This window comes from Nannobrachium achirus (assembly GCF_963921795.1).
Source record: "Nannobrachium achirus genome assembly, chromosome: 2".
In the NCBI taxonomy this organism is placed as follows: domain Eukaryota; kingdom Metazoa; phylum Chordata; class Actinopteri; order Myctophiformes; family Myctophidae; genus Nannobrachium; species Nannobrachium achirus.
Window position 1 is genome coordinate 73576222 of NC_137811.1, and position 27983 is coordinate 73604204.

The 27983-nt window shown below is 43.2% G+C and overlaps 1 protein-coding gene across 1 annotated transcript; it reads left to right on the forward strand.

Moving 5' to 3' along the window:
- proser3 (proline and serine rich 3) lies at positions 1–27936 on the forward strand (the record flags this gene model as incomplete). The annotated part of the gene is made up of 15 exons (XM_080744308.1): positions 1–103; positions 506–617; positions 2150–2276; positions 2776–2908; positions 3457–3599; positions 4620–4714; positions 7007–7092; positions 9159–9316; positions 10288–10868; positions 10911–11116; positions 12683–12830; positions 13936–14040; positions 17555–17708; positions 26836–26917; positions 27891–27936. Exons 1-15 carry the CDS (start codon positions 93–95, stop codon positions 27934–27936), a joined length of 2187 nt encoding a protein of 728 aa, XP_080600434.1. The 5' UTR covers positions 1–92.
- Positions 27937–27983: the final 47 nt, after the last annotated feature.

Genomic DNA, 27983 nt, shown 5'->3' on the forward strand with positions numbered 1-27983 from the left:
CTCATGCATCACACCATCAGACTGAAGAGGGGTTTATTATAGTCTATTATTTGAACTATTGACTCACAGATATCCTGGATACTGCTTTTGTTATGAAATCCAGGTAAGGCACTGCATTATGTTACCAGTACAGTACCAGTGTTATAGGCTACTACTGTGTTATAATGAGTTAATGAACAACATACCGGTATTCATTGTAACGATGCTAATTTAACTCTGAGAGGAACCAAATGGGATCTGTATTGTCCATGAATCAGTTGTGAGAGGCCTGCAGGAATACCCAATAATCCAAGAGCTGATAAAAAGGCATTGGCAATGTTCTATTCAGTGTGTGTGATATCTGGCAGCTGCCATATTATAGAGGAGGCGAAGCTTCCTGTACCCATGATCTGTACCATGAAATATTGTTGTTGAGTTTCCCAAGTTTGTGCATCTACCATAGTGTGTGTTCAAGAATATCTTGTTAAATGTGAACGCAAATAAAGATGTTAAATGTGTTACACAGTGGTGCAGCAGTGTTCACCAGGCAGGACCCCTTCCCCCCCGCCCGGCCCGTGGGGAGGTCCCACTACCACCCTTCACCCATCCACAGCCTGAACAGCAAGAAGAGACACACGGTCTGTTCTGAAAGAAATACCAGCAAATCAAAGCCAACCTATTAAAGGAGTAGTACATGCAAAAATAAATTACTGGCCGTGTCATCGGTCAACAGGAGTCTTTTGAATTATTGTCTCAAGAAAAAGAAAAAGAAATCACACATAGTGTGAAGTGAGCGGTGCTATTGATGAGTTAATTTCATCAAGCGTCCCGCTAGCCAATCACAGCGCTGTAGGCCATATCTAGATGTAGGCTATATCTAGATGTAGGCCATATCTAGATGTAGGCCATATCTAGATGTAGGCCACATGTAGATGTAGGCCATATCTAGATGTAGGCCATATCTAGATGTAGGCCACATCTAGATGTAGGCCATATCTAGATGTAGGACATATCTAGATGTAGGCCATCTAGATGTAGGACATATCTAGATGTAGGACTTATCTAGATGTAGGACATATCTAGATGTAGGACATATCTAGATGTAGGACATATCTAGATGTAGGACTTATCTAGATGTAGGACATATCTAGATGTAGGACATATCTAGATGTAGGACTTATCTAGATGTAGGACATATCTAGATGTAGGACATATCTAGATGTAGGCCATATCTAGATGTAGGACATATCTAGATGTAGGCCATATCTAGATGTAGGACTTATCTAGATGTAGGACATCTAGATGTAGGACATATCTAGATGTAGGCCATATCTAGTTGTAGGACATATCTAGATGTAAGCCATATCTAGATGTAGGACATCTAGATGTAGGACATATCTAGATGTAGGACATATCTAGATGTAGGCCATCTAGATGTAGGACATATCTAGATGTAAGCCATATCTAGATGTAGGACATCTAGATGTAGGACATATCTAGATGTAAGCCATATCTAGATGTAGGACATCTAGATGTAGGACATATCTAGATGTAGGACATATCTAGATGTAGGACTTATCTAGATGTAGGACATATCTAGATGTAGGACATATCTAGATGTAGGACATATCTAGATGTAGGACTTATCTAGATGTAGGACATATCTAGATGTAGGACTTATCTAGATGTAGGACATATCTAGATGTAGGACATATCTAGATGTAGGACTTATCTAGATGTAGGACATATCTAGATGTAGGACTTATCTAGATGTAGGACATATCTAGATGTAGGACTTATCTAGATGTAGGACATATCTAGATGTAGGCCATATCTAGATGTAGGACATATCTAGATGTAGGCCATATCTAGATGTAGGACTTATCTAGATGTAGGACATATCTAGATGTAGGCCATATCTAGATGTAGGCCATACCTAGATGTAGGCCACATCTAGATGTAGGACATATCTAGATGTAGACCATATCTAGATGTAGGACATATCTAGGTCTGGACATTTGATTTGAAAGATCTGATTTCATTTGATTTGATAGAATTTAATCACATTTTTGTGTGAGCTATTCCTTTAAGAGTGTCCCCTTTTTGTTTTCTACTAAATAATCCACTCTAGTACAAATGCTTGTTTTTGTTTTGACTGCTCTTCCTGCAGACTTTGAGTCCTGTGCGTCCAAGAAAAGCCGGCCACAAACAGCAGCCTGTGAAGCCAGAGGAGAAGCATGGTTCTGGGGAAGCAGACCTGAGACCACCTGCCTCCTCCATCACCAGGACTGGACAAGGTACTTTATTGATTGATTGATCGATTGAAGACTTTATTAGAAGTATTGCAGAGGAAAAGGTACAGTTTCATGAAAGCACAGTTCACTGGTACACGGTCAACTAAAAGGATACGCCCAATTGAGATGCTTGTTTAAAAACTCATATAACATTGAATGACAGACAGATACTATTAAAGTATTAAACTCATGTTATGACATACTCTGTCACAAGTAAAAGTCCGGAATGCCTTTAAGTATCAAAAGTAAAAGTACTCATTATGCAGAATGTCCCATTTAAAGTTTTCAAATGTATAAAGAAATCTTTTGAAAATAGCAGATCTACAAGCTGACAATGCGTCGCCTTGAGACTTTGCATCTGCTATTTTCAAATGGCCGAAATGTATACAGAGCTGAAGTGGTTAATGTATGTTTTAATGTATAATTGTTACTTGACACTGATGTGTTCCCGGTCTAAATTAATGGTTTAAATGTTAATGTACACATTACTCCATCACCACAGAGCAGCAGCCATGCTTCTCTGAGTCCTGGCCTTCCACTGAGCAGAGCTGCTCTCCAAGTGACATGGAGACCTTCAGACCATCTGCAGGACAACCCAGAGGGTCTGGAGATCTGCAGGATTCTGTGCTGGCAAAGTATGTTGTCCATTTTTATTTTGTACAGTTCAGCAGCATAACTTAAAGGAGTAATTCCAATAATGCCTCCCCCTGGCCAGCCGGGGCGCCTGATGGAGGGGAAAGGAACTGGTTGGAATAACGTGTTCCTTCCACGTGCTACGTCCAAACCAGGGAAATCCCCCCTGTGAGGTGACAAGAAACATCTTGGACTACCCATGCATTGAAGGAAGCATGAGGTTTGTCCGTTGTCTCCCCAGGCGTGGCAGAGGGAGTGCAGAGCCCAGGATTACATAGGCAATTGGCACTGGGTGAAAAATGGGTTACAAAATCGTGGGATAAAAATTATAGAGAATAACTTAAAGGAGTAGTTCACCCCCAAAATGACTTTTTTTCCTATAGATTACTCACCCCATGGAGACTTGAATACATTTATACATATTTTCTGTTGCACTACTAAGCCAATAATTTGATTTTATTATAATTGTACCCCTGTTGATTCCGGATGGAGACCCAAATGCATTTGTCATATGACATGCGTGTGACATCCATGATCACTGTGCCAACAGGTATGTAGATCGCTTCCGTCACGGCCGTCCTCAGAGCAGAGAGGAGCGGCAGCAGAGCAGAGAGGAAGATCAGTGTTTCTGGTGGATGAGAGAGCCTTCACCTCTGCCCTGTAGTTCAACTCCCACACACACCTCTTACAAAGGTCTGTAGTTCAACTCCTACACACACCTCTTACAAAGGTCTGTAGTTCAACTCCCACACACACCTCTTACAAAGGTCTGTAGTTCAACTCCTACACACACCTCTTACAAAGGTCTGTAGTTCAACTCCCACACACCCAGGTCTGTAGTTCAAATCCCAAACGCATTGCTGTCGAGCACTGTTGCTCTATAGCAATGATTACTGTCACAATATAGAGCTGTTTAACACTGTTACTGAACAAACACTCTATAGCAATGATTACTGTCACAATATAGAGCTGTTTAACACTGTTACTGAACAAACACTCTATAGCAATGATTACTGTCACAATATAGAGCTGTTTAACACTGTTACTGAACAAACACTCTATAGCAATGATTACTGTCACAATATAGAGCTGTTTAACACTGTTACTGAACAAACACTCTATAGCAATGGTTACTGTCACAATATAGAGCTATTTAACACTGTTACTGAACAAACACTCTATAGCAATGATTACTGTCACAATATAGAGCTATTTAACACTGTTACTGAACACACACTCCATATAGCAATGGTTACTGTCACAATATAGAGCTATTTAACACTGTTACTGAACAAACACTCCATATAGCAATGGTTACTGTCACAATATAGAGCTATTTAACACTGTTACTGAACACACACTCCATATAGCAATGGTTACTGTCACAATATAGAGCTATTTAACACTGTTACTGAACAAACACTCCATATAGCAATGATTACTGTCACAATATAGAGCTGTTTAACACTGTTACTGAACAAACACTCTATAGCAATGATTACTGTCACAATATAGAGCTATTTAACACTGTTACTGAACAAACACTCTATAGCAATGGTTACTGTCACAATATAGAGCTATTTAACATTGTTACTGAACAAACACTCTATACCAATATATTTATTTGAACAAAACAACATCACTTGCTGCTCCTTTAATGCGGAACAAGCCAATAAAATGAGTCATCTCTGTGGTTCTGCCCACCTGCTGTAGCGGACCACCACACCGAGAGCCCGGGTCCACTCAGACATCACAGCAGCCCCCCCTCCCCCTCCCCATATAGGGACATCCTGGACTTCTCTGCACTGGTGAGGTCACACATGATTGATTGATTGATTGATTGATTGATTGATTGATTGATTGATTGATTGATTGATTGAATATTATACTAGGCAGAAATGAAGAACAGCACAAGTACAGTCAAACACTCTGCCTAAAAAGAACACCCCAAATAAGCCCTTGTGGTCCTCTTTTCGTTGGAGGTCCTTGTTATTCAATTCATTGATATCGCAACAAAAAAAACATTCACATATCATCAAGTATAAGACACTATATGTACAGAGTAGGGGGAAAAGGTGGAGGTGGTAGTAAGGTAACGGGGGCGGTGATCACTTCTCGCCTGTCTGTGGGAGAAGTGATAACCTAAATACTTCATCAGCAGTTCTCATAGTAAAAGCACAGGACAGTACAGTTCACATACAAGGTCTACTAATAGGATTTAAACCAAAGAAATCACTATGGCTTGTTTACATTGGGGTCCTTTGTTCTCAATTCATAGAGACATCATCACTTGTCAGGTGGAAACATACTTACTGTATGCCCAAAACGCTTCCCTTTCAGGAAATGTACAGTAAAAATGAACCACAGGGATCCAGTAACAAGCTTGTTATTTTTCACACACTTAACCGTAAGCAATTTTGGATAATTAGAAAAGTGCTATATCATTCTGAGCTATTATTATTACCACTTTCAACCTGGCCTATTGTAAATGTATGTTCTAAAATAACAAAAATATTCATTCATTCGATGTTGAATACAACAACGACTAAAATGGGTCTTTAATTTATGAAAAACAAAACAAATAGATGGAATATGGACGAGATTTCTGCTTGACAGCAGCATCATTACAGTTCTGCTGTAGTCATGTTCTATTGCACAGGACTGATAGGCTTTTGTACAAAATGATGCATTTCTGCCTATTTCAGATCAATCATACATTTCAGCAGGGTAGGCTACTGTAGCACTTATAACTATGGGCAGCAGTGGCTCAGGGGTAGAGCGGCCAGATGGAGAACCGCAGGGTTCCCAGTTCGATCCTGGGCTCCCTCAGAGTTAGTGTGGAAGAGTCCTTGAGCAAGACTCTGAACCCCTAGTTGCTCCCGGTGAGCAGGTTGGTGCCTTGCATGGTTTCCTCCGCCATCGCTGTATGAATGTGTGTGTGAATGGGTGAATGTAATGCACAATCTATGTAAAGCGCTTTGGAATAAACAACAAAGCGTTATATAAAAGCGCTAAAATGTGGGGCATGCGTACGCACGGGGGCATGTGTACAAGTGGCTAAATATGTCTTTTTAGACACAATAAGCCAGCAGTTTCTTTATTGCTATTTACAGTAACACTTCTAGCCCCCATAAGTCACATCCAACCATGAAAGGTTACGTTTTATCTTGGGAATGGGCTTATTCTGTGTAAAATTACATATTTAGCCACTTGTACACATGCCCCCAACCACTGAAATAAGAATCTCTAAAACAATAGAAAGAAGTAAATGAAATCCTTTTAACACTCTTCTTTTATATTCTTTAATTACAATCTAAAATATGAACCCTTGTTGTAAAAAACTAAAGTTGTCCTTTAATGCGTTGCTGTTGCCTGTGTTGTTAGGATAGATTGTTTGGTGCACAGTGCAGCCTCATGTGAGTCAGAGTGACTGCTGTGTAATCTCATCAAAGGGAGACACGTTGTCATGGTTTATTCAGCTGATGAATATTTACAGTGTACATCGTCCACTGCTCTCTCTCTGCTGTGGACGTCTGTGTTCATTATAGAAGTATTTTATGCAGCTGTCCTTCAGACAGATGCATGTTCTTTCCACCAGCATGTCATTGGTTATTATGTCAAATCTTCTCTAGATGGAAAATGACAGCACTACACAGAGGGGTAGTTTACTAAAGAAATAAATATGTGTTGTCAAAAAACAAGTTACAAGTGGTTACTTATCGAGATCCATTTCTAAAAATAGTGAAAACAGTGGATCCACTATTTTCACGTGTCACATGCACTGTAGATGGATGGGCATCGACTGCTATGAAATCATATTAATCTGTTAAAACAGTTCAGAGTCGGAGACAATATTATGCATAAAATAAGTGAATTTGAGTTTAAATGTGAACACTAGGGGGAGCAGTTGCCATGCCCTGATGACTCAAATAACACTCTGACACTTAACACTGATTAGCATTAGCATATTAGTAACCTACTAAAGCGAGGGGAGTGTTTCACCCATTAATGTGACCGTATATTTGTGTTCCTGGGTGGACTGGGGGGAACAGTAAGTAAGTAAAACTGTTGTTTCAGTGAGTTGTTTGTTGGGTCACCAGGGTCTGTCAGACACCTCCCACGGTGACCTCGTTGACCCCGACATCTTGCAGCTACAGGAACGGGCCGGCAGGCTGCTGCTGAGAAGGTAGGAGCGACCAATCAGAATCCATGTTCATTAACACCTAACGACCAATGAGAATCCATGTTAGTTGACACCTAACCACAGTAGTGCTTTCGAGGCCGAACGTGACCGGATGCCGGAGGGCCAATATATTATTGGCACAGGTTTTTTAAACACCCACTAGTGTTTACTAGTGGGTGGTGGGCTTGCGCATCCCCCATAGATTCACAAGCCCAAGTAGGCTACCCTATTCATATGGATACTTTACCTACTTCTTCTTCTTCGAGTCCGTAGCAATCTCAGATGTCGTTCTGCCAGTATCGGGCACAGGCCACAGCTGATGGGGTGGGCTCTGCCAGGTCCTCGGGACGGCACTGGGGGGCATCGGCACATTCCAGTAGGTGGGACATTGTCTGCACTGATCCACAGCTGCATGTGTCTTCTAAAAACCTACCTACCTACTGACTACTGTAGGTTTCCAGCGGTGACTGTATGTGCGTGTGTCCTCATAGGCTACATGGCTCCATTACTGTGGTAGGTAGACCTACTGTTTCAGATTCGTTCAAAGCAAACTTTTAGTTTCTCTACTGCAGTGCAGTATTTCCTATTTGCTCCATGCGCACATGTAGGCGCACACACACATCTAGAGTAGGGTGACCATATTTTCAGCCACTCAAACCGGGACGCGAAACACCGTTGCCTAAAACCGGGACCCTAAAAGCAATGCGCATGTTACCGAGCAAGCGTGTGCCCATTCTCTTCCGTGCACGCACACATACGCACCGCAGGGTTGCATACAGGCAGGGAGTGGTAGACAAACAGGCTCAGTGTTGAATTTAGACACGCAATGAATTTGTTCATGTTTTCTGATTGGTTAGGTGAGCATGTTTTCATGAAAAGAACATGATAAATGTCTATGCAACCACTGAAAACAGCTACTACTTATTTTAATTCTGGCGAAAACCGGAACAATTTTGCAGTGAATTTTGAAAACCAGGACATATTAGTGTTTTAGAGATATTCATCGGGGCACCGGGACACGAAGCTTGAAAACGGGACAGTCCCGGGTAAACCGGGACGTCTGGTCACCCTAATCTAGAGGCACGCGTGCATGTGACGTCAATAAAATGACCGTCCTCCCTGAAAAGAAAACACCAAAGCACCACTGCCTAACCACCAATGATGTTAATTTAAACACGCTTTACCCATCAAGAGGCCAATTCTCCAAACGCCTTATGAAAAAGTAGTTCTCTTCAGATTTTCCAGAAAATGTTTCATCAATGTACAAGATGTACAAGATTGGGGACTTTGCAAAACGGTCTATTTTTTAAATCTATTTCCGAACATTTAATGAAAACTGAAGGTAAACTGAAGGTAACCCACAGTTCCTCATACAGAAGCACCTTCCTAATCTGCTGCTGTTTGGGAGCGCGCTTTCTGTGCTCCCTGTTCTGACACATGGCCTCAAAACAGAGGTTTAAAGAGTTGTTTCACAGAGGAATATCTTCACTGCTCAACTCTGTGTGAACTCTGAACTACCGTCCGTCACGGTTTTGATACAGTGTTCGTTAGGAAATGGGTCCGAAACCCAGACCGCTTCGCCTGAAACTCGTCCGGTGAGAAAGGGTTCCGGGGTGCAAAGACCGAGCGCGATTTAAAATGCAAGACTTTTTTTTAATCACATTAGTTTTCTGTAATTAATTAATCAAAATGAATCGGTTTATGAAATGAATTACCGTAGTTAAAGTCCCAGCCCTAAAAATGACCCTGCATCAGCAGTGACACTCCAAACTTTATGACATAATAACCTTATTTATGACATAATTACATGTTACATGTTTACATGTTTGAGCAGTGATGGCTGAGTGGTTAGTGTCCATACCTAGGACTCCGGAGACCCCAGAGGTCGCTGGTACGATCCCCCGCTCCAGCTATCACTGCTCCCCCCCCTCGCGCTCCTTGTGGGCTGCCTCATAGGGTTCAGCTGGGTTAAGCTAAAAAAAAAAGCAGCTGGGTTGGGCTGCGATACCCGAATTTCCCCCGCGGGAGGAGTGGGTAACTATCTATCTATGTTGTCCTGTGTTCCTCAGTGAGGGTTCAGTCAGCAGTGAGTCGGTCCCCATCAGCTCAGAGGGCCTGGGATGCTCCGAGTTCTCCTCTCCTGTCAGTGTGGAGGAACCAGTGAGGAGAACCATCGTTCCCAGTATGGAGGAACCAGTGAGGAGAACCATGGAAGCAGTCACTGCTGGTGAGAAGTATGCTTTGTTTGTTTGTTTAAATCAAACAGACAACAAAGATACAACTGTTGACAAGTGCAACGTGAGAAGTGACATTCTCCAGGCAGGATATTACAATAACATTACGGTACAATTTACAGTACGATAAATGTTGCATTGATATAGCGCCTTTATCCGAGGCTCTTTTATTTTATTTTATTTTGTTATAATTTTTATCCCACGATTTTGCAACCCATTTTTCACCCAGTGCCAATTGCCTATGTAATCCTGGGCTCTGCTCTCCCTCTGCCGCACCTGGGGAGACAACGGACTGACCTCATGCTTCCTTCTATGCATGAGTAGTCCAAGTTGTTTCTTTTCACCTGACAGGGGGGGATTTCCCCGGGATGGACGTAGCGCGTGGAAGGAACACGTTATTCCAACCAGTTCATTTCCCCTCCATCAAGTGCCCCGGCTGGCCAGGGGGAGGCATTATTGAGACCAGGATTACTGCATGTTTTTGTGAGGGTATCCGAGGCTCTTTACATAGATTGTGCATTACATAAATGGTAAATGGTGCATTTATATAGCGCTTTTATCCAAGGCGCTTTACATAGATTGTGCATTATATTCACCCATAGACACACATTCATACACCGGTGGTGGAGGAAACCATGCAAGGCACCAACCTGCTCACCGGGAGCAATTAGGGGTTCAGAGTCTTGCTCAAGGACTCTTCGACATTAACTCTGGCGTAGGCCGGGATCGAACTGAGAACCTTGCGGTTCCCACCTGGCCGCTCTACCCCCTGAGCCATTGCCAGGGCAAACAGTAGCTTACAATCAGCTGATTGTGCATCAAGGAAAGAAACCACAAAAATATGTTTTCATAACAGACCTTTAGAGAGAGGGAAAAAAACACCATTGCACAACTATGTAGTATCGCAGTAACAGATTGTTTACTTATTATGAATCTGTGATAATAGTGTCTTATGATTCTGCAGGAACCCCGAGCTCCGCCTCCCTCCATGTTGGCCCCTCCTCCTCAGTGCCACGCCCAGCCGATGACATCCTGTTCCAGTGGCGTTTGAGGAGGAAGATGGAGCTGGCCCGCCAGTGGACCCCGCCCCCTGCCCAGTGGACCCCACCCCCTGCCCAGTGGACCCCTCCCCCTGCCCAGTGGACCCCACCCCCTGCCCAGTGGACCCCTCCCCCTGCCCAGTACCCCCAGAACCCAGCTCACCAGCAGTCCCAGTACCCCCAGAACCCAGCTCAGCAGCAGTCTCAGTCTCTTCAGAACCCAGGTCAGCAGCAGTCCCAGGACCCAGCTCTCCAGCAGTCCCAGGCCCCTCTCCAGGCCTCCTCCCAAACGGTCCATCCTCCGTCCAACCCTCCGTCACGTCCAGACGCCCATCAAACCGCCACGCCGTTCCCCGGGCCCCGCCCGGCCGCCACGCCCACCCCCAGAGTCCAGGGCGACGCCCAGTCCCTCCAGAACCCCGCCGCCCGCTCGCCCCCTCCCCCCAAACCCCATCACAAACCACACCCGTCCCGCCAGAGGAGCCACAGAAAGACCCAACACGCGGCGGCGTCTTCTTCCTCCTCCTCGGAGGCGGAGTCTGAGCAGGAGGAGGAAGAGGAGGGGCTGGGGAAACGCGGGAGGGCGGGGCCGTCGCGGCCGCTGCAGCGTGCTTCCTCCGTGACCACAGAAGAAGAGGAGCGGAGCGCGACGTGTGGCAGAGCGGAGAGGAACGGCCAGGAGAAACTTCACACAATACAACCAGAGAAGAAGAAAGCTGTGGCGTCTAGCAGGAAGCACAAAACCTCAGCTAGGTATGATACAATTTATTTATCCACCTCTTTCCGCGGGAATTTACTGGAGAATCTTTTGCACCACACTTCCGGTTAACAGCAGACATACAAGCTCACGTCGCGTCGCAGATGCAACCGTTGTGAGCTTGTAGATCACCCTCGGCTGCGGCGCCGGAAGCTCCGTGCAACCTCTGCGCAATGCACGATGGGATGTTGGAAAGTTGTGGATCCAATTTACAATTTAAGCATTTAGCAGAGGCTCTTAATGCAGAGCGCCTTACAATAAGTAAGGTAATACATCAGTACATCAATCAACATCAATACATCAAATGGAAAGAAATATTAGGCAAATCTAAGAAAACAGTAGATCTAGCACCTTTTCATAAAATAATTAAACATATAGGCCTGGACAAGAGGGTAGTGGTCCAGGCACCTAGGCTGGTGATCCAGCCCTCGCAGCGTCGGGGGTTCAAGTCCTGATCCTGACGACTTTGCTGTGTGTCACCCCCAGTGTTGGGCAGTAACGAATTACTAATAATATATTACTGTAATATTATTACTTTATCCAGTAACGAGTAAGGTAAGGTATTACTCTGCCAAAAACGGTAATATATAACGCTTTACTCCGCCAAAAAAACACCTTGTTACTCGTTACTCGCTGGCAGGAGAGGAGAGCACTCAGAGCAGCGCATGCAGCTGCTTAATTGACGGTCGTAAACTTCTTTTGATGTTCTCTGAGAGCCTTGGTCAACTTGACACAGAGTTGCGCGGCGGGTCGTAGATTGCGTCGCAACTCACTCACACACACACACACACACACACACACACACACACACACACACACACACACACACACACACACACACACACACACACACACACACACAGGAGAGAGAGAGAGAGAGAGAGAGAGAGAGAGAGAGAGAGAGAGACGGTCAGTGAGCCCCTCCTCTTCTCATTTACACACAACGACACACAGGGAGAAATAATTTCTCTTCATCTCCGTGGTGCTGGATTGTTTTTCAATTTACAGATACTCCTAATAAAGTAGGCTGCTTTCTGACTATATTCCTTTATTCTGAGTTAAAGACCACACAGAGCCTAGGGTCAAAATTACTGACAGTTTTAAATGTCTGGTAAATGCACTGATCACAGCTGTCAAATAAAGCTTGTTTGGCTGATTGGAGACTTATTTTTCCAATAAATTGGATTATGTTCTAAAGGAGCTGGCTAAACAGATTGTGTCGTTGTACCCATAGGCCTCTTTTCTTTTGCGGGGTAAAAAAAAAGTAATATAACTTAATATATTATATATTACTCTTGATTCCAAGTAATAAGTAATATAAGTAATATAATATTATTACTTTTTTTTTATATTGCCCAACACTGGTCACCCCCCCATCTCTCTCCCTGTTTCCTGTCAGCCTACTGTAAAGGCAGAAAAAGCCACACAAAAAAAAAATATATCAATCTGAGACAATAAAGTGAGAACCGATTCTGAATCTTACCATGTTAGAAACACGATTAGAATTCGAATCGATTTTTTCCTGCACCCCTAGCAATGAGTGTTATTTCATTTCCATGCAGACATGCGGGTGGAGGTGGTGTTGGAGTAGTTGGAGGAGGTGGAGACCAGGAGGACCCAGGCTGTTCACTGAACAGCAGAGGCTCCAGGAGGACCCCAGGGAGACCCCAGCGTCCCAGAGGAGAGCGGGGACAGCAGGGGACACACCGGGTAGGGATAGGACCATAATCGTCATTATCGCGTTGCAGTGATTTAAATTAAAGGAGAATTCCGTTCTTACTTACCTTTTTTTAATGCTATGTTGTCTCCAAAAAATGTCAATTTTGGCCGAACCGACCACAGCTCAAAACGGGAGCGGTGGGGCGAATGCAAACCTGCTTATTCCATGGCTCCTAACTAATTGTCTTTTTTTCTGTAATTATGTATCTGTTGATTGGAGACAAAATAACAACAACACAAGGTAAGAAAGTGATTTAGAATGTAATTCTCCTTTAATGGTGGAATAGTTCTCCGTCATACACCAGGATGAATTATCTTTTGTTGAGCAGCAGATAAGACCCACTACAGTAGACTTGATAGAACAGGCTTGTAAAGAGCACATTTGGTACAGTTTGCCCCAAAAATAGCAGATCTACAAGCTCACAGCACGTTGAAATGCAACACACTGTGAGCTTTTAGATCTGATATTTCTTTTGGCGAACGTTCCTCCCAGAATAGGGATACTGGGGATTCTTCAAGTGGCTTAACAAAAGTGTCCTTTGAATTGTTCAAAACACATTTTAACTATGGGCTATGGCGATAATGAGTGCATCTCTCCACTCCGACATGTCTCCTTTCCGACATGTCTCCATTCCGACACTAACCCTATCTCTAACCCTAACCTTAAACCTTAGGCCCATGGGAGTGTCGCCACTCCGACAATAAGAAGTCAATTTCGGAGTGGCGACATGTCGGAATGGAGAGAGCCTCCCGGCGATAATATCGTCAGTCACAATTACTTTTGCCACACTAATCCGTGAAAATGTAATTTTCATATCGTCCCATTTGAAGAGTTTATTTTATTAGAAGTTTGCAACAGGAAAAGTACCATTTCATGACAGCCCAAATCACTGGTACAATGTCAACAACTAAAAGGAGATCCTAGTAAGCTTTACGGCTTATTTACACAGGAACCACTTCATGTAGCCCATCTCATATAACATTGAAAGAGAGACGGAAGTATTTTGTCAGGTACATGGGTATCTCAGTGGTGTCGTGTATCTCGTACACCAGGCCCATTGCAAGAATCTCTAATACCTAATATCTCTAATAACAGGACACTCCCAGGGGACAACATGACACGTACCAGGGGACATTGATAGAGGAGCGCACAGGGGACCGGGCCCCCCCACCTTCACCCATCCACTGTGCACTGGGACAGGTACGCACTTTACTCTGTGTGTGTGTGTGTGTGTGTGTGTGTGTGTGTGTGTGTGTGTGTGTGTGTGTGTGTGTGTGTGTGTGTGTGTGTGTGTGTGTGTGTGTGTGTGTGTGTGTGTGTGTGTGTGTGTGTGTGCGTGCGTGCGTGCGTGCGTGCGTGGAAACATGAGTCATGGGAGGATACAGTATGAAAGCGTTTTGTCTGAGTCTTCAGTGTAACTGACACCAGCTCTACAGTAATGTGTGAAATAATAGAAAGAAGGGCATCTCAAACTTCAGCAAAAAGAGCCGACAAAATGCTCCCATTTCCACTCCTCAGAAAACAAACTGACAAACAACAACACTTACAGGTTTGGACCAGTTTACGCCATAATGCTGTGAATGCTGTGAAGACATCTTTTTGAAAAAGATAGGCATTATGCACTGGCGTCTGCCCTGGCCACACGAATAGCCACGGATCATAGATTATACTATGCTCTCAAAAAAAGTCTAGAACACACCACTGTTTGGACCATAGTGGGAGAAATATGTGAAATGCATCTAGGGGTATTTTTGTGCGCTGAATTAAAAAATTGACGGTCCCAAGCACTTTTCTCTAATTCACTTACCATAGGGTTAGGAAAAAAAGACCCCCCAGAAATCTTCTTTAAGTAGCATGTGAGGGGTCTATCTAGGGGGCTTTCATGATTCTGAATCCATTCCAAGCATTTGTTTTGCACAAAAACATTCCTTGGGCAAGAAATGGACCCCACAAAACTATGGTTTAGTGATGAGTCATCACTTTTCACAGTTGTGTACAGTAGGGTCCATTTCTTGCCCAGGGAATGTTTTTCGTGCAAAACAAATGCTAGCAATGGATTCAGAATCATGAAGATAGACCCCTCACGTGCTATTTAAAGAAGGTTTTTGGGGGGTCTTTTTTCCCTAGTATGGTAAGTGAATTAGAGGCTCCAGATCCCATGGGAAAAGTGCTTGGGACCGGCAATCTTTGAATTCGGCGCACAAAAATACCCCCAGGTGCAAATTTTCACGCTTTCTGCCGGAAGTGAACATATTAGCCTATTTTTGTTACATATTTCTTCCACTGGTGTTCTGACGAAGGCTCTTGGTCTTGAACATGAACTTTGAAACGTTTATTTTTACTGGATTTGGCGTTTAGTTCTTCACTGAGAATCCTTCTGTTGTGCAACCTCCTTTGAAAAAAACCTGTTTAGCCGTGTTTCTCCCCGATTCAGTCGCTATGCCACTTGTTTCCTCCCCACAACACATTGTGTTAAGACTGCTGTCTCATCCTACTGACTCACTATGATGAAACATGTTCATCGACTACCGTTTTTTAACTGACGAAAACAAAATAAAAACTAAGCTACGATGACTTAAGACTAAATATATTGTCAATTTCGTCAACAAATTAAAACTAGACTAAAGTGTCAGGGAGGGACTGGTGGAGAAGAGATCCAGTAGAACTAAAAGACAAGTCATTTTATGACTATAATGTCAGGGAAGGACTAGTTTGATTGATTGATTGAAGACTTTATTAGAAGTTTGCATAGAAAAAGGTACAGTTTCATGACGGTACAGTTCACTGGTACACAGTCAACTAAAAGGAGATCCTAGAAAAGACTAAGCTTATTTCCATAGGAAACCATTGAACTATCTCATATAACATTGAATGACAGACGGATAGAACACAGTACTATGCAGTAGATATTGTAAAAGAAAAAGTAAAGTGGAGTGGAGAAGAGATCCAGTAGAACTAAAGGATAAGTTGTTTTATGGAGACGAGAGAGACACTGGAGCAGCTCAGACAGTTCTAACCTTTTATTCAGGTGCCAGTACTAACGTTTGGATGCCAGTGCATCTTCATCAGTCATGAAGTCATTTTATGCCTGGCTGCGCTCTGACAAGAGCAGATCTACAAGCTCACAACGTGTCACATTTGTGTCGACCGTACATTTAGTTGACTAAGATCTTACTAACTAGCGATGACTAAAACAAAATGCAGTGTCAAAATCATCGCTAGTGTAAGGGCAGATTCATACTCCACCTTTAGAGACGAGTTTGATTCGGTTTCGGTTCGGGGAGTCACGACATCTCTGCAGCACCAAACAGCCGAATTAATGAGCCAAACTAATTTAACTAATTTACCGCCTCCCCCGATAGTCCCGATAAAATCCCTATGTTCTTTTCCGCCGGGCCCGATAATCCAAAGACTTTAATATGCTTTAATCGCTATAAAACATTTAAAAGTATAATCGCTGTTTATCGCCGATCCGGACTGTTTATCACCCTCGGAGAACTGTTTCCGGTCGGATTTCCGGGTTCCGGTTTCCGGCGGGACCGGAGCTTCCGTTAGCTTTCATGTAAACAGTTGAAGAAGCTGCTCAGCGATGGAAAGGTCTTTTTTCAATAGGATTTTTTTCATTTGAAAACTGGGCTCTGAAAGTGGAGTACTTTACGCATCGGCCCTGAAGCAGGTTGTTGTGCTCCGTTCTCCTCATGTGGTGTCAGAGGTTCTGTTAAAGATGGGGTGCCATGATTTTCCCCCTCTATAAAACATGATTATCTACTATTATGATTATACTAGGAGGAAGAATTTTTTCCAAAAAAAGTGTACAGAAAGAGTTAAAATTATGTTTTTATGTAGCCACACCCACCAGTTCATTGGTATGCGTGGTTGTCATGGTGGGTGGTGACCCAGCTGAAGTTAGCCACACCCACGTGTGTTGGGTGAATGGTAATTAGAGGAGGGGTTGATTCTATGATGTAATAAGTATGGGTGGTTTTTGGAACGGCACGTCTGACCCAGCAGGTGGCATCCTCCAGCTAAAAACCCAAATAAAAAGAGAACACATAATTGCTCATAACAACCACACCAGGGGGTCTAATGAAGTACTGTCAACCTCCTAGACACATGAAAACCAGAAAAAGTACAAAACTATGGCACCGCCTCTTTAAAGCAGGCTGTTGTTCTGTTCTTCTCAGGTGGTGTCAGAGGTTCTGTTAAAGCTATACTGTGTAAGTTGCTCAACTAGTGGTCAGTAGCTCTATAGCAAACCGTGGTCGTGTCCGCGTCTTTCGGACGTTTTTCACACCCCCGCGTCTGCCTCCACCTCGCCGAGATCTATCTTTAGAGGGGTCCCTGGTTCCTGTGCGTTCAGGCATTCCGGAGAAACGGACTCCTTCACCCGAGTATAGAGACACACGGGCGCCTACAAATATGGCCGCCCTATTGTGATAGCGACCCCACTTCAAGATGCGCTGTGATTGGCCGGCAGTGTATAACCCTCGCTGTGATTGGCCGGTAGTGTATGATGACGTAATCTTTCCGCGAAAACCGGGCCCCGGTCAGGATCATAGAAAACATATAAAGAGAAGGCTTTAGAAGCTGAAAATAACGGAGTGGGTGTTCTAAAACTTTAGCGATTTAACAGTTAGGACAATTTTAAGATTTGTTTTATAAAAAAAGTTACATGGTATAACTTTAAAGCAGGTTGTTGTTCTGTTCTCCTCAGGTGGTGTCAGAGGTTCTGTTCCCCTCCCACAGGAGGAGCCCGGTCTCCTGGGACTCCCCGGGGTCCCGCTCCCCCCCCGCCCCCCCTCCCCAGTCCCCCGCCCCCCCTCCCCCTCCCCTGGAGGTCATCACACAGCTGCTGCAGGAGGCACAAGGTAAGGGGTGGGGGGGGTGGAGGGTTGACCTTTGACCTAGAGGTTAATATAGGTGAATATTTGCGGTCAGACCACACACGCCGCCCCACACGCTCCCTCACACACTGCTCTGGAAGGCTGTGTCTTTCCATCACTTTCTGTTAACACTTTGATTGATTGATTGAAGAATGTATTAGAAGTTTGCAATAGGAAACATTACAGTTTCATGACAGTACAGTTCACTGGTACAATACAAGGTCAACTAAATGGAGATCCTAGTAAGCTTTTCGGCTTATTTACACAGAAACCACTGTATGTGTCTCATATAACATTGAAAGACAGACGGATAGAAAATGGTACTTTGCATAGGATAACATATAAAATCTGAAAATTAAGAATAAAAGGAAAAAAAAAAGAAGAAGCAGATAGTTACTTAATATGTTACTTACTTACTTAAGCTGCCATAAGTAACATTGAAGTTAAAATGTTAACATTTAAGTTAAGTTAATGTTATGTTAACTCTGTTAACTCTCATGCTGCCATAGTTTGGCCATAAATAATGTAGATTAACCGCAGAGGCTTTTTCCTGTTGTATTTATCACATTTTCAGTGGCGTTGTGTGTGCGGGTGTTCCCGTCCACGGCCGCCGCAAGTCTTTACGCAGAGAAGAAAAATTATAACCGTGACGATCCGCGCTGTAAGTTATGGTCCATAGAAAACAGGTTGTTTTGATCAAACGCGCGACATGTGAAAATAAGCTGAGATATATCCATGTTTCTGCAACCAGGATGAATACAATTCAATGGGAGCTGGAAGTCTGTGGATGTATTATTGCGCGAGGATTCATGGGAAACAGAGTTTTTTCGCGCACTCCCGACGTACTGTGTTAAGCATAATCTGATTACCGTAATTGCTGGACTATAAACCGCACCCGAATATAAGCCGCACCAGCAAAATTTAGAAGGAAAAACAAATGATTACATATATAAGCCGCACCTGACTATAAGCCGCAGGTGTCCTTCCTGCTTCCCGCTAGAGCACCCCTGGGGGCCGATAGCTGTAGAAATCTATATATAAATTCTTGTTAAAGAACATTGTAAAACTAACTAACTGGCCGTTAGCTGTAAAAATCTTTATATAAGCCGCACCGTTGTATAAGCCGCAAGGTTCAAAAAATGGGGAAAAAGCTGCGGCTTATAGTCTGGCAATTACGGGTATCTTGATTATATCGTTAATCGCAAGTGACTCAGACACACCGTATTCAGGCTGCACAACAGTGCATGCGTCCCTCTTACCAAAGAGCTCTTCCTAAGAACCCAAGCTCCCCAAAAATTATTTTTTCAAGCATTTCCAAGCCTTTAAATGACCTGGTTCTGAAGTCTCCTCCTGTCTGAGCTGCTATGCCTTTGGTTTAAACCGTCACACCAGGGCCCAGCCAGGTTGACTTCATCACACATAGAGACACTAAGTATTATTTATTGGGTCAGGGTGTCTTTCAAGGCATCTTGTTCTCGGCCTTCGCCCAGAACATACCGTACCCAACACTTCATATTTTTATTTTTAACGACATTGGTTGTGTAAATGTAACGGCACCAGGAGCTGCTGTCCCGACCATTAAACCACATCGGAGTTATTTTTCACACATACTGTGTCTATAGGCCCCTTTCCACTGCAAGGTGGAACCAGAACTTTCAGGAACCTGAACCTATTTTTTTGGTTCTAGTTTTGTTTCCATAGCATACAGCACGGAACCTATGGGCAGGGCCAGCAGCGCTGCTGCTCTTTTTTGGGACCTTCCCAGTTAGTTCTGGTTATATGGAAGTGTAAGCAGAACCTGGTCCCGGAAGGCCGGAACCTCCCTGGTGCTTGAAAGTTCTTGGTTCTGGAAAGTTCAGGTTCTAGTTCTGGTTCGGCCCTACAGTGGAAAGACCCCTCAACTCTCTAAAACGATGATTTTGAGTTATATCAGGATAAATGTGCGTGACTGTAAAGACTAGACGGAAGTGTGCGGGAGAAGGAGGAGGAGGCGTCACGTTCTCTTCATCCTCTGATCATGATCAGGCAGGCAGGCAGGCAGGCAGGCAGGCAGGCAGGCAGGCAGGCAGGCAGGCAGGCAGGCAGGCAGGCAGACAGACAGACAGACAGACAGACAGACAGACAGACAGACAGACAGACAGACAGACTGGAGGCATTTGAACATTGATGGAGGAAACAGACTAGGATGACCAACTCGCAGATAACACTGAATGAGAAGGAAGAGGCCGCACAACTCTTCAGCCACGATGCAAATCATTTATTTAACCGTTTTCGACTGTTGCCAGTCTTCATCAGGGTTTCAAAACCCTGATGAACTCCATTTGAACTCCATTTTAACCATGCTAGATTAATTAAAACACCCATTATTTTCTTCTGGTGAGTCATACTACCCTCCTAATACGTGAGCAGGCCGTGTTTTTTCAATAACTTTTTTTCATTTATTTTTAATAATTCTTTTGGAAAATGGAAAAAATGTAATACAATAAAAGAATATAAAAAATAAATGAAAACAGTTATCGAAAAAACACGGCCTGCTCAGGTATTAGGAGGGTAGTATGAGTCACCAGAAAACATAATGGGTGTTTTAATGACTCTATCATGGTTAAAATGGAGTTTGAAGTTACAATGGGTGTGTGTGGGGAGAGGCACTGATAACATTTACATCAAATATCTAAATATTGAATCAAGCAAATTAAAATTTGTTCAGGGTGTTCATAAAAGCCTGATTAGACGATAAAATGACCAAAAGTTTTTTTGAAAGTGGAATATCCCTTTAAAGGTATATTCAGTGATTGTATTTCATTCAAATAAAAATATAATTGGTACATGTTCCATTCATTCTCCTCACTAGAATGTGTGCTGACCATATAAGGACTTCCACCATGGCCCGTGTTGCGAGCATAGCTAGATTTGGTTTTCAGAGGTGGCCAGCCAGTCCTCGACCAATCAGGGTAGAGAATGGCCGTAGTTATGTTATGATGTTAAGTTATGATGGTCAAAATAAAAGTTTTGAGAACCACAGTCGCTCTGAATTAAGAACATCTGCTAAATGCCTAGATTGTAAACTACTGAAATCATAAAATGCCACAGTCTCGTAGTAAATCAGTATTATACATATCCTGAAGCTGGAGACGTAGGCCTACCGCTATTCAGTGATTGGGTCTAATGATCAAAACGAGAACATTTTAATGGTGTAAAAAATCTATAAAAAACTAAACATTTCCACGCTGTAAGGCCAGTAAGGGACAAGATGACCCCCGGCCACTTTCATTATCACTGAATACACCTTTAAAGGGCGAGAAGCGATGAGACCGTGCACACATCACATCCGCCTGGGTGACAGCAGACTGCTGGGCGAGCGCTGGCACTTTGGCATGGGATCAACTTTGACCAAAAGAATGACATGAGGCACGCCTCATTTTGTCACAAAATGTGCCCAAGATGTGGCCATATTTTCCCAAATATGGAGATGACTAACATCTGACATCATAGATGCCTGATGCCATAGACCGCATGTGACTGACACAATATGTCCATTCAGTATAATAGGGCATTCCTAGATAATGGGATGACATGCGAGATCTCTATATACGTATGGGCATAAAAGGGACAATGATGTGTATTGATGACATCAGGGATCTGATTTCATCAATACACCCGATCACGCCTAAAGTACCATGCATAGTAGTACATAAGGACCGCAGGAATACACAAGAAACGGAGGGGGAGAGTTATTCAATCCGGTTGCTCCGTAGGTCCGTATGTAATTGTCTCTGTCCGTAACCTTACGGACAACACTCAACCCGACGGATAAAAAACGATAAAGACATACATACGCTTGAACTACCCGTGGCAAACTTTTGTCAACCGTGGCAGTAGTGAGGACAATTACTTATGACAGTGGTTCTGAAACTATATGTGTCCCAACAAGAAATATAATTTAGCAAGAAACGGGAAAAAAGGAATGTCATTGCAATCACTGAAGAGGACTCATCACAGTGACAGCCTCAAACGGCTTTATTGGCATGAGAAAACATACACAAAAATGTGCGCGCACACACTCACACAGCCTGTTCTCCAACAGAGAGAGGGGTGCAGTGCTCTGTGTTTTGTTATAATTACTCAGTCCGGGTGGTTAATCTGTACCTCGGTCCCTCGCGGAGTTGCATTTACCGTGATAACGTTGCCGACAGCAAACATCACGTCGGTCGTCGGGTCAAGAAATGCTGTTGGTTCTACATATTTTGGCTAAAAAACTACCTCCATGTGGTGCGCGGCCCAAACGGGAGCAGAATTGGAGCGGAGAGCGGGTCGGCACGCAAATAACGCAGAGAGGAACTATGCATGTCAACGGATCTACCGTACGTACTCTCTCACCCAAAAACGTACACAAAATCACGCATACGTAACTATAAACGGCCCTTCAGTGTGACATGTGACGGACGGACATGATCTGCTGGTTTTCATAGTAAATAGCGACCTACGGCCCCTGTGGCCTCAGGAAATATCCTTTCTCTAAGGGTCAGGGGGTCAAAGTGAGAAGGCACGGAGGTCGTGACCTCCATGACCTCCAGGACGTTCCTCCCTAGACGCTGTGTGTCTCACCATGCGTTCACAGGTCTGTGTGTGAAACCAGACACGCCTTGTGCCAGCAGTAGCGGATCTACAAGCTCACGGGACGTGGCATCCGAGACGCCTCGTCGTGAGCTTGTGGATCTGTTGTGTTTGGCGCACAGCGAGGTGTGAATCCGGCAGCGGACCTCACACGTTGTCCAGAGCTTCATCACTCTCCAGCTCAGTGGCCTAAGGTTAGAGTGTCGGGGTTCGATCCCCGGTGGGGTCATAATATCAAAGACTGTAAAAATGGGACCCAGTGCCTTCCTGCTTGGCACTCAGCATCAAGGGTTGGATTGGGGGGGGGGGGGGGGGGGGGGGTCAACACTACTGACTACCAGTAAGACTCCCTAATCGGGAGATAAGCGACCGGCAGGTTGCAGCGTAGATTTTAGGGCAAAATGTGTAGGAGTAGTGTCCAAAAATGTGTTTGAAAAGATTGGCCTGATGGTGGCGTTAAATGGGACAGATCGATGTTGATGATATGAGTGTAGACATATTGTGTACCTATTTGCGTGATTTTAGGGCGAAATCTGTAGGAGCAGTGTCCAAAAATGTGTTTGAAAAAATGGGCCTGATGGTGGCGCTATATGGGACAGATCCATGTTGATGACATGAGTGTAGACATACTGTGTAGCGATTTGTGTGATTTTAGGGCAACATTTGTAGGAGCAGTGTCCAAAAATGTGTGACGTGTGACTGACAGACTGACAGCTGGTGGAGGTTTTGATAGTAACTGCGACCTGACGGTCGCAACCAGAGTGCGGCACGGTTGCAGCTCACCGCTCCAAGAGATGGGTCAAATGCAGAGAACAAATCTGGCATACAGCAATGCATGTGACAAATAGTAAGAATCTTAATCTTAATCAACATACAGTACAGTGTAGCGTCCTCTGGAATGGAACAACCTGCCACTTTTACAAACATGACTTAAAATGAACCTGGGATTCCAGTCTGCCGGTTGCACAGATGAACTTATTACTAAACTAATCTGTGTTGGCAGTAAATGCCAAACACTGTCTGCTACTGTCCACGTCTACCTCCCTAGTCCTTGTGAAAGAACTCCCTCCAACTCACTGTCTTTAAATGGAGGGGAAAACATAGTTTCAACCCATTTAGGGCCTAGGATTATTGAATGCTTTAACCAGTGAAAAATAGTAGATATACAAGCTCACAGCGCGGCACCGAGTGCCGCGCTGCAAGCTTGTAGATCTGCTATTTTTGAAAAAGTCATGAAAATGCGTGCAAATCTTTGAATATATTATGTATTTTCAAAGCGAACGTTTGTAACTCAAATTTTGCTACTGGGTGGTCCCTGGAACTAGATATTTTGAGATGGGGGGTCCGTGGCCAAATACATATCAGTTTGGGGGTCCTTCACATGAAAAGGTTTGAGATCCACTGACATAGCAGTCTCTCAAGAACAGACTAACTGAGCTCAAGTTACTGTAAGTGAAAAGGACCTTTTCTGGCTATCGCCAGATTGCTGACATAGAAACATAGGTTTTTCAAAAAAGAAACCTTAAAAGGATTCAAAAGACACTTATAGAATCGGGTCAAAATTCAAATTTTCAGGTTTTTTCAAAAATAGCAGATCTACAAGCTCGCAGTGTGGCACTTGGTGCCGCGCTGTGAGCTTGTATATCTGCTGTTTTTCAATAGTTAAAGCATACAATAATGATACACAGTCAATAATGTGTACCCGTTCTAAATGGGTTAATGAGAAAACACTGATTTGGTCAAGAGACCTTCATCAGGTTTCTGATGACAGTCTCTTGACTGAAACAGCGTTTTGTCATAAAATAAAACTATTTTCTGCATTTGAAGACGATATGTGGGAGTTCTTTTCTATATATTTCTTTTTTTCCCACTGATCTTTGGTCTTCTCTTGTGCACCTCTCAGTTTGTTGTATTAAGTCCAAGTCTCATTGCAGCACCTGTGATTCATATCCATACAAATGCATGTTTTGCATCATTTAGTATTTTACCAATACCAAAATAAAGTTTTTTGGAGCTGTGTGAAACACAGGCTCCCTATACGTGGCCGTGTGGGTCTGTGTGTGTGTGTGTCTGTCTGTCTGTCTGTGTGTATGTAGCCTGAACTTCCTAAACTTCGGCACGCCACTAGTCCCACAGTTTTGCCACCACACACTCGCGCCATATGTCAAATCGACCGGCTTACTCGGGAATCGTGGGCTATTACTTTTCTAAGAGAAAGGTTCTATAGTTTAATTGATATTAATTTATTAGTGAATTAATTTTCCCCATTGACTTATAATGGGAATTGCAAAAACTCACATTCAATTATTTGTCTCTCGCAAACCATAGGGGCTAGAGTTTCAAGACTTGGAGAGGAGGTTCATAATGATTTCAAGGATTAAATAAAAAATAATTGTGTCATTTGGCCGCATGGTGGCGCCATAACACCCCACTTTACGTTTTGGCCTGTAACTCTTGAACCGTAGGTCGGAAAATTAAAAATATTTTTTCCCTGGATTCCTTGGGTCATGACGCATCTCCCCATATAGGCCACGCCCATTTGCGCCATGATAGATTTTCCGCCATCTTGAATTTTCTCCAAAACACACTTTTTGCTCCTTTTCCTACATATTTTCTTCAAATGTCACAAAGATCGGTACACATGATCCACACACACACACACACACACACACACACACACACACACACACACACACACACACACACAGCTCCACTTCACACGGGTGTGATTTTTGGAGCTGTGTGAAACACAGGCTCCCTATACGTGGCTGTGTGGGTCTGTGTGTGTGTCTGTCTGTCTGTCTGTGTGTCTGTGTGTGTGTCTGTGTGTATGTAGCCTGAACTTCCTAAACTTCGGCACGCCACTAGTCCCACAGTTTTGCCACCAAACACTCGCGCCATATGTCAAATCGACCGGCTTACTCGGGAATCGTGGGCTATTACTTTTCTAAGAGAAAGGTTCTATAGTTTAATTGATATTAATTTATTAGTGAATTAATTTTCCCCATTGACTTAGAATGGGAATCGCCAAAACTCACATTCAATTATTTGTCTCTCGCAAACCAGAGGGGCTACAGTTTCAAGACTTGGAGAGGAGGTTCATAATGATTTCAAGGATTAAATAAAAAATAATTGTGTCATTTGGCCTCATGGTGGCGCTATAACACCCCACTTTACGTTTTGGCCTGTAACTCTTGAACCGTAGGTCGGAAAATTAAAAATATTTTTTCCCTGGATTCCTTGGGTCATGACGCATCTCCCCATATAGGCCACGCCCATTTGCGCCATGATAGATTTTCCGCCATCTTGAATTTTCTCCAAAACACACTTTTTGCTCCTTTTCCTACATATTTTCTTCAAATGTCACAAAAATCGGTACACATGATCCACACACACACACACACACACACACACACACACACACACACACACACACACACACACACACACACACAGCTCCACTTCACACGGGTGTGATTTTTTAATTATATTTCATCTCTAGACTCTACTGCACTCCTCCTTATTGTTATTCCATTTTGTTGCACTGTATTTTATTCTGCCATATGAAAGCACGTCGTTGCTTTGTTTTGAAAAGTGCTTTATAGATAGTTTATTACTATGTCCAAAACTGCTACTTTTCAGGATTTAAATTATTTTGATAAAAGTAGCAGATGTACAAGCTCAAAACAGCTTGCAGATCTATCTCTATTTATGAGAAAAAAATAATAATAAAGAAAAGAAAAAACAGTTAAAGTATTGAGATAAGAGGTTTCTGCCCGACATCGCCAAAATGTTTTTAAGGAACAGAATTTGTCTCCGTTTTGGGAAATGTGATGTGCACAAAGTACCGATACAGCAGATCTATCTAGAGTAGTAACTGTTTGCATAGTTAATAGTTACATACAGTACAGTACAGACTGTGAAATTGATTGTAGAAAAACTACCTTTAGTAAAAACGTTCTCTCCATAAATGGTTGCCAATATTGGAACCAGCTCCCTGCCTCAATAAGAGAGATCCCCACCCACATTCGGTGCTTTTAAAGGGCAGTTGAAGCAATGGTTAAAACGCTCACAAACATGTAACCACCTATAAGAAATATGTGATGCCTGTACGAATTACTCTGCGAGGTTAGTTTCTCCTGTGTGGTGTTTAGCTTACTTCTGTCATTAGGCACTTTGTCGCACTAGGCACTCTGTTGCGCCAAGCACCTTGTTCTTGTTGTGTTTTGTTCGCCCTGTACTGGTCTGTTCTTGTTATTGATAGTCTTGTTTTGTTTCTTGTTTTATGTCCTGAGGACAACGGATGAAATTTAGCTTTAAGCTAACTCCGGCTGGTTTACACTAAGATTTTTGTATGTTGTATTATGCAATATGTCAATATCACTGTGTCCATGAACTGGTACTGTCCTGTCCAAATAAACAAATAAATTAAAGTACTTTGCAGTGATAATGAGGGATCGTCACTGATTGGGGAGTCTCTGTTTTGCTTTTTGTTCAGATTCAGACGAAACAGAGTTTGAAGACGACCCCTTACTGCAAGTTCTACGCAAACAGAGGACATGGGTGAAGGACCAAATAAGGTAAGATAATGTCCTCACTTCCTCCCTGTCCAAACCGAAGAAAACACATGGGGACATTGCCATGTTGGCTTGTGGTGGACATTTTTGTAAAAGATCATTTTTTTGCCCACAGACATACAGGATGAGTATTACCCTACCAGAAACACACGAAGGGCTATCCCAGAATGACCATAACAGGTCTGTAACTCTGAGAGTGTTCCAACGATTCCATCTGAACACGCTCAGAGTTATGGCGGTCATAAATAAAACATTTGAGAACCACCGGTACTAAGTTGGACTCCTAAATACGCCACAGTGTCGTTGTAAATCAGTGTCTGACATTCAAGTTCAAGTGTTATGATCAAAACGAGAACATTATAATGGTGAGTCACAAATGTAGCACAGACAAGACCAAGTCTTTGCCGTGGACACATTTTGTCCGTGTACGTCTGTACGATGTGGGCGATATGGAAAAATACAATATCACAATATTTTCCCAAGCTGTATCACGATACACGATTCTATGACGATTCTTTTTCAGTTACTTAACAAAAACTAGACTCTCTAAGTTCCTTTTGGGAGGTCTAAATTGAACTTTACAAGTATGTAACTCAATATACTACTGTCAGAGTTAAGTGGAGACCTTGACATTTTAAAGTTTGAGTACTGATTTAGACCAAAATAGAGGTTTAAATTGAATTCTGCAATGAATATCTGTATTAATGATTAAACAGGATTTTTTTCTTCAATTGTATCACGATATATACGATACCTCTGAAAAGGCATATCGTGGAGACATTGTATCGTCTCAACGATAATTATCGCCCACCCCTAGTGTACGGACGTGTTGATGACTCCTGAATGGATAACAAACATCATTATTCAATATCATTCTTTGTTCTTCAGTGGAATATACTGTGACATACTGTATTTAAAGTCTAAAATGCTGTAATACTAGCATGTGTGCTAAAAAACCTTTCTTTCTATCTTCCAGTGAAGTGGACTCTATGTTGGAGGAGTTCCATCAGCTGACCTCATGAACCCAGGACTCGGTAGCACGTTTTTAATTCAGTTTTTAATACAGAAA